The sequence below is a fragment of the Vulpes vulpes genome, chromosome 10 (assembly GCF_048418805.1).
Source record: "Vulpes vulpes isolate BD-2025 chromosome 10, VulVul3, whole genome shotgun sequence".
NCBI lineage: Eukaryota > Metazoa > Chordata > Mammalia > Carnivora > Canidae > Vulpes > Vulpes vulpes.
In genome coordinates this window covers 41,778,228-41,797,242 of record NC_132789.1, presented here as the reverse complement: position 1 = coordinate 41,797,242, position 19,015 = coordinate 41,778,228, and the positions used below count along the sequence as shown (strand labels likewise).

At 41.7% G+C, this 19,015-nt stretch overlaps 1 protein-coding gene across 1 annotated transcript; it reads right to left on the bottom strand.

Moving 5' to 3' along the window:
* Nucleotides 1-1,782: 1,782 nt before the first annotated feature.
* On the bottom strand, nt 1,783-18,559 carry RRAGC (Ras related GTP binding C). Its single transcript, XM_072723775.1, has 7 exons — nt 18,227-18,559; nt 16,149-16,352; nt 14,953-15,152; nt 12,078-12,192; nt 10,947-11,089; nt 7,985-8,133; nt 1,783-3,331 (listed from the first exon to the last, which is right to left on the bottom strand). The coding sequence occupies exons 1-7, from the start codon at nt 18,461-18,463 to the stop codon at nt 3,180-3,182; spliced, it is 1,200 nt and encodes a 399-aa protein (XP_072579876.1). The 5' UTR covers nt 18,464-18,559; the 3' UTR covers nt 1,783-3,179.
* Between the last annotated feature and the right edge of the window lie 456 nt (nt 18,560-19,015).

Genomic DNA, 19,015 nt, shown 5'->3' with positions numbered 1-19,015 from the left:
AAGTGGTGGTTTAAGGATGCAAGTTCTAGACTCAGGCTGTGTGGATTCCAGTCCCACCTCCACCACTCACAATTGAGTCCCTCCCTGTGTCTCGTTTTCCCTTCCTCAAAATAGGAATATGGTACCTGCTTCACAAGATACTGTGAAGATTGTGTGAGGTCATACATATAAACCACCTAAAATAATTGCTAGTAGTTGCTGCCACTTTGTGTGTCTCACCTGGCTCTTTAGACCCACTGGCTTCCGGCTCTGTGGGAGTTCAGGGAAAATGCTGTTAACAAGAAACACACTCCAGCCAGGCCTAACTGCTGCCCACATTCCCTTGAGAGACTATGTTCCTTCGGATCTCTGGGGGAAATAGAGGGTTTTAAGTTACTCTACTAGCTTAGATGGAAAATAATGAGGATATTCACTAATAATCTCTCTTGGATAGAACTCGAAAAGCTTTCAGTATTTGCAAAACAAAACCACAAATTATACACAATTGCTTTCCTCAACTACAAAGCTTGTGATGTAGCAAGCTCCAGCATCCTATATGGGGGACTTCAGTGTGTGTGTGTGCGCGCGCACGCACACATCTGTGTATATGAGACCAGGTGAGTGAACGGGAGAGGGAGTGCTCCCTGCTGAAGACTGTAAAGGTTTTATTCAGTCATCTGTTGCAGTGCTCTCAGAGGTAGCCTGGAACAGATACACGGGCATATTCCCTTAATAGTTTTATAGGCTTCTTCCATTTCAATTCCGAGTTGTCTCCTTCGTTCATTTTGTCTATTTCACCATTTTTCAAGTTTCTCCTCCATCCTCCCTGAATTTGTCATTTTCCATAGCAGGGGGAAAAAATAATTCTCGGGCACCTCTGTGCCATGGTATGCTCACCTTGAGGCATGATCTCCACTGAGCCAACGAGAGTGTGAGGTGAAGACACAGGCAGGCCCCATGGGGCGGGTGCATCTGGAGCGCAGGCCCCACAGCACACGATCTCCGACTAGGACTAGGCCGCCAACCTGGGTTTTCCAAGACAGTGCCAGTCTACACCTGTCGCTCTGGCATCATGATTAACAGCATCCCTTCTATCTCAATAGCATCCCGGTTTGGAGTTTAATTTATATGGTCATCCTAGACAAGCTTCTCTACTCCTCTGCACTTCTGTTTCCAAAATTTGGAAAAAGATACAAGATTAGATAGTATTTTAAGAGGTTTGTGTGGGATTTTTTTTAATGTTTTTGTGATTTCCGTTTCAAAGTTTTAAAACTGAATTCTAAAGTAATCCAAGCATGAAAATCAAAAGATCTTTCAATCTCTATCCACCTTCCTCCCTTCTATAAACTAAGGTATACTCTACACCAATCAGTGTAGATCTCACCTGACACTTAAGGTTCGGTAATGAGTATCCCAGGAACTGGAAGAAATGAACAAGCTGGAATTGGTACAGAATTTTTAGATGGTGTTTCACCTAATTCATCTCTTTACCCCGGCACCCTGGCTTGGCTAAAACACATCAGTTATTCCTCACAAGAGATTTGTTGGTATGAAACACTACAACCAAAAAACCATTTTCACCTAGGCCTGGACCTCCTACACTAAGCAGGAATAGGCCAGGAGAAGTGTTTGGACACAAAGCATGAAATTCCTGCAGCACTGGGACAGAGCTTGAAGTCCTAAAACATATAGCATGCTAACCATCTGAAGCAGCAAAAGAAATGGATGCTAGAATGATAAAGTGAAACGACCCAAAGTCCCATCACCCCACCCTCCTCCTATTTCAGGCAAATAAAAAACTGATTTTGGAGTAAATACATTTATTGATACCCATTTTATATAGTTCAGTGAAATAATCTATAAATATAAAAGCATTTTCTTTTGGATATCCCCATGGTCCGTGTAAATACTCAACAGTCAAAATCATCTGCAGGAAGCGCTGCAAGTCACACTGTTAGGTTTACAGACCTGAATATACACATTTCATTAAACAGCGGCACTTATGTACTCAAGTGGTCCAGTGGCTTTGGAATACAGGACTACTGGGCATGTCGAGTAAAAATAATGTGTCACTTTAAATCAATGGACAGGGTATCAACCATCAACAAAAAGAAATAATTATGAATTAATATCCTAGGTGAAGAAAGTACCACAGTTGACACTCGGTGTCAGAATACTGGAGACAAAGTATGTTTAATGACACATGTTGTGGTGCCATGTGCTCTCTCCAACTCCCAGTGGACAGTCCACCAGTGCCTTATTAGGGTCATTCATGGCCAACAAAACAGCAATTCTTAGAGAATCTAGATAGCTTAGAATAAAAGGTATGTAGCGGCTGGTACCAAGTTTAAAGAGATATGAGCTAAGTATTTCAATGACATAATGAGTATCTCCCCTAGGAGGAGGAAATTGTGGGGAAAACAAATTTTTAAAATTCCCATCGTTACACTGATCATGATCACTTATCTAATGGAGGAGAAGGAACCCAGATATCTGGTACCCAAAACACAAGTGCAAACTTCTTCCGTTTTAAAGTTTCTTCAACACTTCAAGAGAACTAATGCAGCAGCCACTGTTGAGCCTTGCTCTCAAACTGATGCAGCATAAAACTTTCTTGTTTCTTCAGTAACAAATACAAGGAATGTCCTTTGCTGCGGTCAGATCATATGTCTTCTGAGTTAGCAAGCAAATGCATTTAAAACGTCTTAGGTGTGTAATGTCCAAAATTGAAATCTGAGAGGCAGTGTTAGAACTTAAGCAAGGCAGGATTTTTAGAGACTACTCAAATGAAAACCTAAGTGAAGCATATAAAAATTCAGTTCTTTCTATTATTTCCAACTGGTAATTGACAGCAACATTCTCTGGTAAGGATGGGTAAGTGGTGTTATCACCAGGTCCAAAATATCCCAACTACTCAAAATAGGACCCCAAAGAGGAGAAAGACACACTGAGTTCTGTGGTCTCTAGAATTCTTTTTTGCCTTTTTTTTTTTTCTAAAAAAAAAAAAAAGAAATAGTAGCTTCAGTTGCACACCACTGGTTGAAGGGGTCTTCATCCAAATAAGAAACTCTACCCCTTGTCTCTAGTGGGACAGGCACCAGGATTCCCACAAGCGGCAGCTCCCCTGTCCTGTAGCACGTGGCATCTGACCCTGGAGTGAAGAGTAAGCTGGCACAGAGCCCCGACAGCTGGAATTCAGGCTAGATGGCATTTCGCGGCGTGCCATTGTGTGTCAGCGATTTCAGGCTGGGGGCACTTGTCTGGTGACCACAGCTCCTGTGAGAGGTCACACCCACCTCAAAAACCTCATGAATAGCTTTCCGGAAACAGTGGAAGTTGTAGTCTATTAAACCTGCAAGAGAGTAAAGGAAGATCAGGCCCCCTGAATGTCAACTGTGAAGTTATCTGTTAAAAAATATTTGGTAACAAAAGAAAAAAACTGGTATGTATTTTTAAATACACATCCCACTGAGGAATGTGCTCTGTTAGAAACATGATAAAGCGTATACCCACACTGTTAACACTGGCTACCTCTGGGGCCTGGGAACGAGCAGGGTAAATAAAAAAAATAAAGAAAAAAACAATTAGGAAGGTAAATTTGCTACGAAAATCTACAATAAAACCTAAAGTGAAAGTGAAATACTCTTCAAAGTATCAAGCTTTTCCTTTCACAAGTCTTTCGGGCAGCCAGCGAGGAGCTGAAGGGAAGGGCTGGAGCAGTAGTTTGGCAGACTGCTCAGAGGAGCCCAGGGGTACCAGAGGTCCTCGAGAGGCCCACCAGCCAGAGCCTCAGGCAGCCTAGACTGCTCTCCAGGCAACACGGCTCCTTCTTCGTCAGTTTCAAGAACTGGCTTCCAAGTAAGACTTTGGTCAAACAGTTCTACTTTGTGACACAAATGGCTAGCTGCCTATCAAAAATACATGTTCCCCCTTCCTCCTCAGTAACAGAAACCCAATTTTGGATGAGCACAATGGTGCTCAGCTAACACATTACACTTCTCAGCCTCCCTTGCAGTTATGTAGGGCCACACGACCAATTCTGGCCACTCAGATAAGTGCAAGCACACCGGCCCTCTGTGAAATCTCCTTAAAAGGAAAAGGATGTATCCCACCCCCAGCCTTGTTCCTCCTCCTTGCCTAGAATACAGAGCTCCAGGAGCCATTGTGACCTTAAGAATAGAAGCCAGTGAGGGGGCACCTGGGTGGCTCAGTGGCTAAGCATCTGCCTTCGGCTCAGGTAGTGATCCCAGGGTCCTGGGATCGAGTCCTGCATCGGGCTCCCTGCATGAAGCCTGCTTCTCCCTCTGCCTGTGTCTCTGCCTCCGTGTCTCTCTTGAAAAAATAAAATCTTTTTTTTTTTTTTTAATTAAAAAAGGAAGCTAGTCAGAAGAATTACAGATCAGAAAGAGAAGCATCAATCCCTTGAGGATACTAGGACATGAAGATGACCACACAAGACACAAATCAAAACAACATGGTGTCAAAATGACTACAGGAAGAAGAGCCCAGCACAGGGCAAAAGCAGCCAATGAAAGCCTCAGGAATGAGGCAGAACTTTGGGGATACAGGCAAGATTTAATTAGGCAGGAAAGACAATATTAAAAAAAAAAAAAAAACAGCAGGGAGCTGGCAATGAGAACATGGCACAGGTGGGAGACAGGAAAGAAACTGGTATGTCTGGGGAAAAGGAGCAGAGAATTCTCACTGGGAAGTACTGAGAATCAAGTCTGAATAAGTGGATTAGAGCCAAATCCAGGAGATCCTTCAGACTCAGAAAAAATAAACTATAAAAGTTCTGATAAGTTTAACTACATTAAAAATGACTTCTAGGAAAATGGTAAAATAAAACTGACAATCAGGGAAATCTGAACTCTCGCCAGCGATGTGATATTATGAAAGCACTGTTCATTTTTTTAAGTTTATCAATGGTACCGTTAGGTTTAATGTTTTATTAATGGTACTGTTACAGATACCTACTGAAATATGTAGAGACAAAATTATTTGATCAAGTCAAAGATTTGTTTCAGAATAATCCAGTAGGGAAAGAGGTACAGAAATGAAGTAAGATTGGCTATGATTTTGATAGTTATCCAATCTGGGTGATAGACAAAAAGGGTTCATTCTGTTATCTTCCCTCTGTTTTGTGTTTGACAGTTTCTACAACAAAAGGGTAAAAAATAATAATTAAGCTGATAGGATAAACAGGAAACAAGACTGATCATATGCTTGTGACTGCAGGAGGATGGGCACATGGACACTCACTGTGTTGCCCTACTTTTGGATATATTTGAAAATTTCCATAACCAAAACCTTTTTAATTTCTCAGATTAGAATGCAGAAAAATAAAGAACTCCTAAGAAGTATAAAAAGGATAAAGGTAATATGAAACGGGTAAATTACCAAAGAAGAAACCTGAACTGGTATAAAAGGTACCTGTCATGAAGAAAATGCCTGCCCTAAGTAGTAATTAAAGAAGTATAAAAATTGGGGGTGCTTGGTAGCTCAGTCCATTAAACGTCTGCCTTCAGCTCAAGTCATGATCCCGGGGTCCCAGAATTGAGCCCCACATTGGGATCCTTGCTTGGCAGGGAGGCTGCTTCTCCCTTTCCCACTCCCCCTGCTTGTGTGCTTTCTCTGTGTCAGATAAATAAATAAAATCTCTAAAATAAAGAAGTAAAAATTAGGGCTCCTGGGTGGCTCAGTGGCTGAACGTCTACCTTTGGCTCAGGTCATGATCCCGGGATCCTGGGATCGGGTCCCCTATCGGGCTCCCTGCAGGAAGCCTGCTTTTCCCTCTCCCTCTGCCTATGTCTCTGCTTTCTCTGTGTCTCTCATGAATACATAAATATTTTTTTAAAAAAGAAGTAAAAATTAGAACCTCAAAATGAAATACCATTTTGCATTTACCAGATTGCAAGCATTATCAAGGACATGAAGTGACAAGAACCACCACACAGTACTGCCGGGGGCAAAAATGGGAAAGCCACTTGGGAGAGCAATGTTTAATAAAGTTGAAGACGTATGAATACATCTCTCTAAATTCCACTACTAAATATGTTCTAAGAGCAACTCTCCACACATACAAAGGGAAACATATTCATGTGTTGCATTTGAGTATTTTTCGCAAAGTTATTTGTGATTTTATTTTATTAAGATTTTATCCATTTATTTCAGAAAGCAAATGAGAGAGAGAGCATGAGTGGTGGGGAGGGACAGAGGGAGAGGGAGAAGCAGACTCCCTGCTGAGCAGGAACCCCCCCAATCCCAGGACCCCGAGATCTGCCCCAAGGCAGATACTTAACCAACTGAGCCACCCAGGCACCCTGCTATTTGTGATTTTAAAAACAATCTATGTGTCCAGCAAGAAGAAAATAAATTGTGGTATATTTAGCCTGCATATTATGGTGTGGAGTGAAAATGAAAGAATGAACTAAAGTTACATTTACCAACACAAATAAATCTCAAGATAATGAGTGAAAAGAGTGAGCAAGCTGTAAAAATGTAAGTAGTCTTCTGCATCATTTACACGGAGATACACAATACAAAACTCTGTATTGGTTAAGGAAGATACAAAGTAAAAGAATACATCATAAATGGGAAAATTAACTACTACATTCCACATAGCACAGGAAGAGACTTCCAAATGAGACATACATAGAAGACAACTATGTCTCTGCCATGTTTCAGTTCTGGAGCTCAAAGGTGAATACACACATTTTTGTTTATCCAAAAATTGTGTGTATCTGACAGAGTTTATTAATATTAACATTAGTGGAATATTAATTCACCCCATATAAATTAATATTAAAAATGCAGACCATAGAGCAGGTACTTGTTACAGTGAACAGAGAGCGAGGATGCATCCTTGAGTAATGAAATAACATGTTGAAAGTAACTTCCTGAAAGTCAATCTGCCTTTGGAATAAAAGACAACACATCCTAGCCCCTCGAAACACAGGCTGAGCGCATAACCTCAAGGAGGACATGACTGCAGCGCCATGGGCCTGCAGGGATGAGGACCTGCACTGGGGGCGCGGACAGTGGGGGTAGAAAGGAAACCCGAGAAACAAACAAAATTTGGTGAAAATTCAATTGTAAACAATACATGAAAAGAATCGAAAATGGAGAACACAGAAGGCCCTCTATGAAATGCCCCACAGAGGCCCCTTCGTGGTACCACCACACAACCACCTGACTACGATATATCTGAGCTTGAGTACCAGAAAATGTCGTAACTGGTAACAGCACTAGGGTAGCCGAGAGGGTCATAAAACAGAGGGAAAAATTTTCATCACTTCTGACACCATGTACAAGACAATAAAAGATTTAAGTGAAAACGTCTTACTAACAGCTCCAAATATGGGACTGGAATATGGGCCCAAGTCAGAGCTGGAAAGGTGAATTTTTCAATCAACCACATAGAGAAAATTAACTGAAACCACGGCTTGAATGAGCTGACCAGGAGAGTAACGGAAGAAGCAAGCAAAAGGACTGGCTCTGAAGAAGGCTCAGAGCTGAGAAAAAAGGTCAGAAGAAACAGAAGTGGAGGTCAAAGAAACAAATACATAAAATAACGTGGAGAGCTTAGCTCTAGAGAAGCAAAGTGAGAGGGAAACTTCAAGAAAGGAGGGACCGGCAGGACCACATGCTTCAGAAGGCTGAAGGGCTACAGAATGAGGGACCATCTCTGCATAAAGCAAGAAGGTAACCTGGGAACCTGCCAAAGAATCATCTCAGTAAACAGGTACAGGTGGTAGCCCAACTGCTGGCATTTAGACATGTATTAAAAGGACCCAAAATCAGAAAGGCTGGAATTAAATACTTGATTTAACATAAAAGATCAAATGGAGGATAAAGTCTGGACTAGATCTGGAAAGGAAGAGATAGAAGTAGTTTGAGCTGAAAATTACCTAACACTGCAATATCGTTTTCTCTGATTTTTCAAAAACCTAATAAATTATTACAAAGAATGTAACATAAAAAATGCCTTTTAAAATGCCATTACCTTTTCGTTCAAAACTTTCTTCCCTAAGAATGCAGACCAGTGCCAAAAATTTAGTCACTTCCTTTAAATAAAGGACAGTTGTATTATTCAGCTTGATAATTGCCATAGATTCTTTGTCATAAGCACTTCCACTTCCATCTTCCTTTAACCTGTTTTAAAAGAAAGTATTCATTATGGGTTTCCCAACGACGTATTCTGTCACATTTAATTTGCACAATGACAAGTCTTTCCACTGTTTCCCAAGTGTCTTTTAAGAAAAAATACTGGCTTAAATATACAGCAACAGAAGTTCTCGTTTAAGAAATAGGGTTCCCAAGGGTGCCAATGTAGCTCAATTGGTTAGGAGTGCAACTCTTGATCTCAGCTCAGGTCTTGATCTCAGGTCGGGAGTTCAAGTCCCCATTGGGGTCCATGCTGGGCATAGACTATACAAGAAAAGAAGAAAAAAAGAAGGAAAAGAAAAAGAAAAAGAAAAAGAAAAAGAAAAAGAAAAAGAAAAAGAAAAAGAAAAAGAAAAAGAAAAAGAAAAAGAAAAAGAAAAAGAAAAAGAAAAAGAGAAGAGAAATAGGGTTCCCAGACTAGGATGCAGTATCCCATGTGTGCACACCTTCACCTTGGTTACCTAGGATGCATGGAATATAGATTTCAAATCTCCCCTCACACTAATCTGTACTGATGCAGTATACAAATAAAAAAGGACCTAACATAAGAAAACCCCCATTTCGTAGAAAAAAAAAGGATTAAAAACTAAAATGAATATAGTCTATCAAAGATACTGTGGAATCCTAATGCTTACAAAGTGAGCTATCAGGGTCTGAAAGCTATTATTTTTACTAGAACTCTCAAAATTACATGTAGTTCTCCTCCAAAAAATGTAATCAAGACTAAAGGAAGAAGCAAACATAATAAAGCACACCAAACTGCATGCATGGATTGTGTTAAGAATGAAATAATGAGGGATCCCTGGGTGGCTCAGTTTAGCCCCTGCCTTCAGTCCAGGGCGTGATTCTGGAGTCCCGGGATCGAGTCCCATATCGGGCTCCCTGCATGGAGCCTACTTCTCCCTCTGCCTCTCCCTCCCCCTCTCCCCTTCCCTCTCTCTCTCTCATGAATAAATAAAATCTTTTTTTTAAAAAAATGAGATATTGGATAATTTTTCTTCCCTTTTATAATGTGCCTTAAAGGGGCACCTGGGTGGCTCAGTTGGTTAAGTGTCTGCCTTCGACTTAGGTCTTGATCCTGAGGTCCTGGGATGGACCACCACATCAAGTTCCCTACTCAGTGGGGAGCCTGCTTCTTCCTCTGCCCCTCTCTCCTGCTCGTGTTCTCTCACTCACTTTCAAATAAATAAATAAAATCTTAAAAAAAAAAAAGTTTGATGTGCTTTATAACATAATGGATTCTACAATGTACCTTATACGAAAAAAAACCTTTGCAATTAAATTTGATTTTTAAATTATAAAAAAAAAGTTACGAAATTTTCACTTCTTTTAAAGAAAAAACAAGTGTTCTATTCATCCATTTTTTAACTCAGGAATGGGAACATGAAACTTTACTGAATAATACAACAAAGATAAAAATCACAGTTTCATTATGGAAAAAGAGCAAAGGAGAGCACGTAACCACAAAAGGAAAAAATAAATAGAAGACAGGAATAGACAAGTAAAGAACATGTGAGAGAAATGCATTCTCCTACTCAGTCAGCTGGAGAAAGACACCAACAAATTAGGCTGAGAGACCAAGGTGAAGGGCAGGGACAGAGAGAGACGACTTCAGACCAGGTGGAGAAGGGAACAGATAAAGGACACAGAAAGCAGAGATTATGTTAGAGCATCGGAAAGTGTCTTGGGAGTACTGATGTTCATACGGGAGGGGGATCAGGGCTGTTAAGAACAAGGTTGTTGGCTTTTGAAATACCAGTAATTCTCCAAAGTTTTCACTCATCCTCTAGACTATTCCACAAAATCACACCTTTGCTGGCATTTATAAATCTCTGTATGGAGTTTGATGAATTTACATAAAGAAAGAGTTTACATTTTAGACATTTATTTTGGATACTCAGATGTTTGGGTCAAATTTTTCTATGTGTAAGTCCTCCTGACATCCAAAATTCTGATTTCCTGGTTTCTTAGCTGTCTGAAAGATCAGGATCCCTCATTTTCATAAAGCCTGAAGTTAAATCAGAAAGCAGTACTTAATTCTGTTTTTCAAAATGTTTTAAGTTAATCAATCTACTTTTTTGATCTAGCAAAGCCCCTAAGGGAGAAGACACAGTGCAAATCCCTCAAAAAATGGCAGGAGATGGGACGCCTGGGTGGCTCAGCAGTTGAGTATCTACCTTTGGCTCAGAGCCTGATCCTGGAGTCCCAGGATCGAGTCCCATATCGGGTTCCTTGCATAGAGCCTGCTTCTCCTCCCTCTGCCTGTGTCTCTGCCTCTCTCTCTCTCTGTGTCTCTCATGAATAAATAAATAAAATCTTAAAAAAAAAAAAAAATGGCAGGAGAAACTTTCAGTAACAATTAAATCTGGCTCAAGCACACTTTTTTTTTTTTTTAATTTTTTTTTTTTTTTAAATTTATTTTATGATAGTCACAGAGAGAGAGAGAGAGAGAGGCAGAGACATAGGCAGAGGGAGAAGCAGGCTCCACGCACCGGGAGCCCGATGTGGGATTCGACCCCGGGTCTCCAGGATCACGCCCTGGGCCAAAGGCAGGCGCCAAACCGCTGCACCACCCAGGGATCCCTCAAGCACACTTTTTCAACTGCTCTTACCCATCCTCTCTGAAGCAGTAAGACCTAGCCATCTATCTACAGAGAAATCAAGCTCCAAGTTTAAGCAATGGTCAGAACAATTCCATTCCATATGGTACCTGCTAGAGGCCTCAAAAATTAATCCCTGACAAACCAAACAGGTAGTTTTCCACCAGTCTGAGATCTTGCAAAAGTATATACATAACTTACCCATATATACAAGACACATCAATTACAACATCAATCATGTCACAGCAAAGTTCATAAGATTGCATATCCACAGGGGAACTGTCTGTTGCAATGTAGATTTTGCTGACAACATCGAAGAGAAAAGCTTTTTCAATACCTGAATTCTTGGAAAAACAAAATTGGGGAAGTATTCAGTTTTAAGAGTCAAAATTTGTAATTTACCTAAGATCCTGAAATTACTGATTAATACACAAAGATATTTTTAATTGTATAACCCTGTAACAAACAAGCAAATAGTATTTGGTTGAGAGACACTTCTGTTATCCAAAGAATGAAAGTGGAATTATTTATCTGATTTACTGACTGAACTGCACTAAATTTGTTTTTTCTTCCTCTTCTACTTAAATGAATTGTTTGCTAAGACACTACACCAAAAAACATTAACAAAAAAAATCCTCCAAAAATCAAGTTGTGCTACATTTTCAATAATCCTTTTCTGTTACAATAATCCCTGATTTGAATGAGCTTGCTACCAGAAAGGCTTTCCATGGCAATGAACAAAACATAAAGAATTAGTTTGATGTCAACATCTAGCATAACCCAAAAGTCCAAAAGAACTGGGGATCGCTACACCCTGAGTCCTTCAAAGTAATGCCTAAAAAACATAATAGTTGAGTCTTATATTTATTGAGGAACATCCTTTTTATTAAGCTGAATCCTCAAAATAAGAAGAAGTATGACACTAAGATTACAGTTAGCAAGGAAAGGAAAAGATCAATTTTTCAATGTGACCTCCTATAAAGCAGAGATTAAGCAGAGTCAAATTCCCAAAACCTAGTCTTTTCCAGTTACTACTCTTTATTCAGGAAACAGATATTATGAAGATTTTTATCATGAAAACTTTTACTAAGAAAGTCTGAAAAAATTTTTCATCTCATTTTAAGACCAAAAGGGTACGCTGTAAGGAAAGAACTCAGAAAATAACTCAAGCCATTTTTTTTTTTAACGTTCTTATGATTTATTTTGCATGTTATGTGTGTCATTAGTCTTCAGCCTGATTCAGACTAATTCAAACCATTTTTTGGAGAATTTGAATACACAAATATATTCAAGAAAATGGAATCGGAAATTATAGTGAATTAGCTCACTTACTGATATAAAGATATTTAATAGGTTTTCCAAGGTCGGCAGTTGTGGGATGAGTTTCTGCACCACCTTACTAAAGGCTTCAAATATCGAATGGTCATAGATACTAGTCAGATAAAAGCTGAAAAACACAACACAGTTTAATTAATTTGAAAAATATCTTAAGTTCCATGACAATTATCATAAAATACAAAATTTTAAGTTTCCTAACATGTGATGTCACTAAGTTCAAATAAAGCCTTTTTATCTTGCCTGTTGTCCCCACTGTTCAAAAAGACCCACGGAGCTTTACCACCTGGCTTGTAACTATCCATTGCTTTACACCATTTACAAAAGAGGGCAATTTCCTAGTACCCAGGCAAGCATTTCCAGATGCAGAAACCTGAATAGTCACCTAAGTCTTTGCAACCTGGTCCAAAAAACCTGGATTCCTAAGCCCGTACTGATAAAAACTAAGACAAAAACCCAGGGAGAGCACAGAAAGAGGGGTTACATTTATTTAACAAGAATATAATTCAGGTTTCTACTAAAATGTCATTTCTTCACAAAGCTCTTTCCTGACCTCTCTACCTAAAACAGCAGTCCTTTCCCTGAATTTTTCTGCATAGTACTATTAAGTACCTCAAACTATATTACGCATTTATAAGTGCTTTTGAGTTGTCTCATTCATTAGAACGTAAGGTCCATGAGGACAGAGACTTTGACGGCTTTCCTCATAGCTATAACCCCCCTGTCCTGAACAGTGCTCATAAATATTTGTTCAATAAAAAAATGCACACAATTGAAGCTTCGAATTTAGATTAGAAGGATAGGAGCTGGGGCCCTAAAGAGAACAGGAAAGGAACAGGAATCTGGTGGCCTTAAAATGACATATGGTGGAGAAGTAACATCCACAGATTTAACAAAACATATATGAGAAAGACCCTGAACATTTTAAACAATAGAGACAATTTTACCTGCTTTTTAGCTCAGGGAGTACATTCCTCGTTAATAGTTGCTCTGTTTATTTATAAGTATATATTACGAAGTCAGAAAATACAGAACTGTGGATATCACACTTTACAAGCAATTTAAAAATACTTCAAAGACGCTGACCTAGGAACCTAACCCTATGCAAGATGGAGCTTGACTCCAGAAGTTAGAGCAACAAAACAAATGAAGCCAAAATGACCCCATACACACACTAGGGACAAAGGAATATTTTATTGTTTCCCTTAGACAAAAAGGTTAGCAATGTGGAAAGGTCCTTGAGAAACTGTGAGGCTTGGAAATAGATAGGGACATGGAGAACTACACCATACAGGGCATTTTAGTATGCTGAGTTTCCAGAAATCAAATAGAGCCTAATCCAGAGGCATGCTAATAATTAATAAAAGCTCAGCGCAAAGATTCTACAGAGGTTAACAAGGCCTCAGGCCCTATAAGGAACTAGAGAAAGGGATGGTGTGTACCATTGGGGTGGGAAGCCCCAAAAAGGGACACAGAAGTGGTGTAAAGAGGATTAAGAGAATCCCCATGTACACCGGGGTACACAGGACAATCGCAACCTAAAATCCATTGTTAATAGATTTCCAAAAAGTAAGACTGAGGAATTTCATAGGGAGGCAATTTTATCTTACAAATATTGAATTTTTTAAAGCATGAATTACTGGAAAGTATTTTAAAATTTCAATCCAGACAAACTACAGATCAATAAAGACTTTTTCTACATGATTTCCTAGAAAAGTAACTGAAAGACCTTGGAGCCTGAGGCCCTAAGGAATATTAGGGGTAGGGACAGGGGTTGGCTTGAGGCTATGAGGAAGTCACCATAAGAGACCAGGGTTAAGGAAATAGCTACACATGTGTCTCTCCCTTGCTTCCCCTTTAACTTGTTTATATCATCAAGAGAATATTTTCTTGGGCACTTTTTATTACTCATATCTACCTATACCACCAAAAAAATGCAAAATATAGAAAATATTCCTCATACACTTTCAGAACACAAGCAGATAAATAAATCATCAATCCTTTCTAGTAGTTGTTCTTTAATAATAATAATTCTTAAAGACAATTATGAATCAGTTCTTTAAGCTTAACAGGAACCCTAAACAGATTGATAGAATAAAGTCCCTAACCTAAACAATACAGATTCATAAAAGCATAAACTTTTTAAAAACATATACAAGATACATTAGAATCCAGGCTTGAGGGATCCCTGGGTGGCGCAGCAGTTTAGCGCCTGCCTTTGGCCCAGGGCGCGATCCAGGAGACCCGGGATCGAATCCCACGTCGGGCTCCCGGTGCATGGAGCCTGCTTCTCCCTCTGCCTGTGTCTCCGCCTCTTTCTCTCTCTCTCTCTCTCTCTGTGTGTGTGACTGACTAAATAAATAAATAAATAAATAAATAAATAAATAAATAAATAAAATTAAAAAAAAAAAAGAATCCAGGCTTGAAAATGTACCCTCTTTAAAAGGCTTTTCCTACTGAAAAGAAAATACTGTGAAGACTCAAGCAACAGCTCTACAACAAATCTGACAGTCCTTGAAATGAGGCAAAAATAAAATAAATAAATAAATAAATGATGGAATCAAGAGAGGGGAGTCCCAAAGCAGATTTATGCCACGAGGAAACAGGCTGATTCCAGTCTCCTGAATTTCTAAAAGCACCAATGAGAACACTTCATATAACTTCAATCTCCAGGAAAATGCAAAACACTGGGAAAGTAACTTCTCAAATCACATCAGACTCCCAAAATTGAATTCAACAAAGAAGTGATCAAGAACATTACAGATTCGGGAAGGGTTTATCAGTAACAGAAAGCTACGTGTTTGTAATGACAGAGATGGGAATACATTTACACATTTTTCAGGGCTCTCATATCAAACACACATGTTGTTACCTAAGGTGGAGTTTTTCTAGCCCAGCATCTGCAAGGTCATCATTGGCCCTCTGATGAATGTCCCTCTGTGTTTCTATTTTGTGATCATCAGACAGACCATCAACTTTGTGAATAAAAACCTCAAAATTCATGTCTGGGTTAACTTTGTAGGCTTTAGAAACAGTAATGTGAAGTCTTGTTAAAGCCTCCATGTAGTCATCCTGTAAGTCAGAACAAAATATTTTTTAAAAAGAAATCTTGTAAAAGTCAGTAATGAGTTAAGAAAGCCTCAAACCACCTCTTTCCCCAACCACAGAAAATATATTACCCTAACTATTCACAAATACTCCAAACATTCCAATACATTAACCTCCTTTATCTCTCTAAATCTTTAATCTCTCCAGACAAAAAAAAATCAATTACCAAGTTAATGCTCGTAATTTTTAATATCTATAATATAAGAAAAAGAAAAAGGAAATGGACATGTCTTCCCAATAGAATTTTTTAAAAGTAATCCCAGCTCTGCCATTTACTAGATGTGTGACTTTAAGCAGGTCACTTAAATTTGAGATCTCAGTTTACTCATCCACAAAATTGGAATTACCGTACCCAGCTCACAGTATCATGAAGAATAAATTAAGTTAGATCATGTATGTGGAAAGCATCAATTACAGAGCCTGTCACTCAGAAAGCATTCCTAACTAATGTTTAAGCTTACAAAAGTAAGCTTCTTAATGTCAGGGACATGTCCCATTCATCTCAGGGCCTGTCACCTGCTAGGCCCTCAATACATGTTTGTTAAGCCAAACCCAATTTGGGCAACCAAGAAAACTATTCACTTTAATATTTACTCAGTTCTCCTATTCCTCTTTAGATATGAGCACCGAGGAGATCTTTCCAGTGAGTGACATCACTATTATAATAGTTAATGAAGTACAGCAATATCCACTATTGGACAAATAAAAGTGGAGAACTACTCATTAACTAGAACTCAAAGATAATAAGCCACTATCTCCTAATCATCGCATATTTTGAATTCGCAGGATGGCAGCCTGCTCCCAAACACACCTCTGCGGTTGCATCTCTCATACTGCTAGGAATCTACCAGCAAAGAAATAAGCTGCAAGAAGCACATGATAAAGATGGTAAACACCTTTCCTTTGTGTCTACATCTTTTGACACCAGAAAAAAGAAATAAGCATCATTATTCCTACTACCTGTGCATCAATGACATATATCAGTGCTCCTGTTCCCCGGAAGATCATCTCGTAGTCAAAAGTAGGGTCAAAAAAGTCCATTTGCCCAGGAAAATCCCAGATCTGGAAATTCACAAAGGAGCTATTGGAAATGTCATCTTTATAAATCTTGTTGGTACTTTCCAAGAAGAGAGTCTCGTTGGGTGACATTTTATGAAACACCACCTGTTCAAAGAAAAAAGGTCATTTTATAACTATTCAACTTTGTATTCAAAGTTCAAAATTCCACTCTGAATTAACATATAGAGAATTTCAACCTATAGTAAAAAATTTAAAAGAGATAAAAGTGAACGGTGTATCCTCAGTACTCACTATCCTTTAACTTCTAAGAGTTGAGAAGACACCAAATTATTCTCCAACAAGCCTATTCTGGAGCTGAAACTTGTCTATTTTCTCTGCACCATTAATTCAATCCTAGTAGTAGGAGTAGAATACCTCTACTCATGTCAATCGATTTTTTCTATTAAAGATGTATTAATTCTACCATAATCTGCTTTAAGATTATAAAAGCTTATAGCTGAAGAATTTTTGTTCACTGAAAACTTATCGGAATGCCTAAATCAGGCTCTGAGAATCAGAAAGGTGACTGATTAGACTCTGCCTTCACCGAGTCTGCAGTCTTGTGGAAGAAACCAAATGGACAGCAATTATACCAAACAGAAAATTATATTGGGGGGGTGGTGGGAGTTGAGTTGACAGGGAAGAGGCAGCTCACATGAAAAAAGAAGTAGTAAAAGTAATTGTTAAGAATCAGGATAATTGGGGATCCCTGGGTGGCTCAGCGGTTTAACGCCTGCCTTTGGCCCAGGGTGTGATCCTGGAGACCTGGGATCGAGTCCCACATGGGGCTCCCTGCATGGAGCCTGCTTCTCCCTCTGCCTGTGTCTCTGCCCCCCCCCCCTCTCTGTGTGTCTCTCATGAATAAATAAATGAAATCTTTAAAAAGAAGAAAAAAGAAGAAGAATTAGGATAATCACAATCCATACAACTCTAACATAAACCTAAATTTGTGTCTCGCTGTTAGTTTGTAGAAGAGAAAAACGGATAGTTACTATCAGAGTTTAGTCAATGAGTAACAAGTGAGAAGAATTAAATTCAGCTTGCTAAAAAAAATATATATATATATCCTACCCCGAATTTACCAAAACCTGCTTGTAGAGGTGAAAAAATAAACAAAACGCAGCAATCTAGTAAATTCGGAAGTAAATAAAACACAGTAATTCAGTAATCTCAGAAGAAGGCCACTCTTTTTTAAAAACCGTCATGTTTACAAAATATCACACACATTTGTTTTGGATAGACCTTTGCAACGGAGTGGAAAGGGCGACGGACCAGGCTTCTGGCGTTTCATTACCGGCTCAGTTGTGTGTCAGAGGGATGGGCAATGGAGTCCTGCCTCAGTTTACCCCTACTCTAAAGGGTCTGGCCCTCCATTTGCTCTTGACAGACCCGAAGTGAAAACACGCGGGGCTGACAGAGGTCTGCAAATATTTCTCGAGGTCTCAGATGTCCGTATCCGCACCCGGAACGGGAGGGACCGTCACCAGCGATTGCAGTCGCCCGGCCCCAAGTGCGAGAGCTGGTGGCACGGCAGCAGCCCCTGCCCTCCAGGCCCGGGGGTGTGAAGCCTCCCCCGTAGTAGGAGTGGCTTGGTCACTGCTCGTCCGGCGCTGCTCCCTGGGGCTCACCTGGGAAGCCCTGCAAACCCAGATCACCAGAAGTGGGAGAAAACACGCAAAACCCGGGCAGGGCAGGGGAGGGAGTCGGACAAGTTCTCCAAGTTGCCACTGCAGGGTACGTCTCGGTTTCCGAAAGGACCGCGGGGCTGGGTCCCGGGCGGCGCCGCCGGCACCTGCCTCGCTCCAGCCGGTCCCGCCGGCGGGGACCGCTGGGCCTCGGCGGCCTCGGCGTGGGCTCCGCGGACCAGAACCAGCGCGCGGGGCAGCCCGCCCCCCCACCCAAGTCCGTGCCCGGAGGCCGCCCGAGCCCCCGGGAGGGGGGAGGGGAACGAGAGGAGGGGCCGGCGCGGCGCCGCTCACCTTCTGGATGGAGGACTTGCCGCTGCGCCGCAGCCCCATGAGCAGGATCCTGGGCTTGGAGCTGTCAGCGCCCCCCGGGCCACAGCCGCCGCCGGCCCCCGCCCCGACCCCGCCGCCCGCCGCCGCCGCCTCCTCTTCCTCCTCCTCCACGCCGTAGCCGAAGTCCTTAGGGAACGAGTCGGCCGCGCCGTAACTGCCGGCCAAGGGCGTCTCCTCCGCCCCGTACTGCAGAGACATGGTGCCGGACCCGCCGCCGCCCGCGCCCTGACAGGCCAGGCCAGGCCAGGCCGAGCCAGGCCGCCGCCTCCCCAGTCCGCCGCCGCCGCCGCCCCCGGCAGCCGCCGCCGCCGTGCGGCCCGCCCCCCGGAGCCCGGCTCCCATTGGCTCCGCGCCGGGGCCCGGCCCCTCATTGGCCGCCCGAGCTGCCACTCGGGGGCAGCAGGGTAGGTGGTGCCCGTCACGTGCCCGGAATCACCTGACCCGGAGCCGTGGAGGGGGGAGGAGGAGTCACGAGGAGGGCGGCCCGGCCGGCCGAGCCCTCTGCCCTCCGCCCTAGCGAGCGCCTGGCTCCCGCCGCGCCCCTGCCTTCCTGGGAGCTGCCGAGGCCGCCGCAGCGGGAGGTGCCCCCCGGGCGTGGGGGGGCGGGGGGAGAACCGATGGCGCTCCTGCAGCGGCACGCGCCCGACCCATATTGGCTGATGCCCGCGATGCCCTGCGGGGGACAAGGGGACACCAGCCTGCAACGGACCCGGACCCCGCCCGCCCTCCAGTTGCTCGGAGAGTAACAGA

Bases quoted from the DNA above. Each gene is read 5' to 3' on its own strand.
- RRAGC (XM_072723775.1), bottom strand. From the start codon at position 18,463: ATGTCTCTGCAGTACGGGGCGGAGGAGACGCCCTTGGCCGGCAGTTAC. The intron at 12,193-14,952 runs GTAACAACATGT...TGTGTTTTTCAG, and splicing joins CTAGAAAAACTCCACCTTAG to CTTTTATCTGACTAGTATCT. The intron at 8,134-10,946 runs GTAAGTTATGTA...CTTTTAAAACAG, and splicing joins GATGTGTCTTGTATATATGG to GTTAAAGGAAGATGGAAGTG.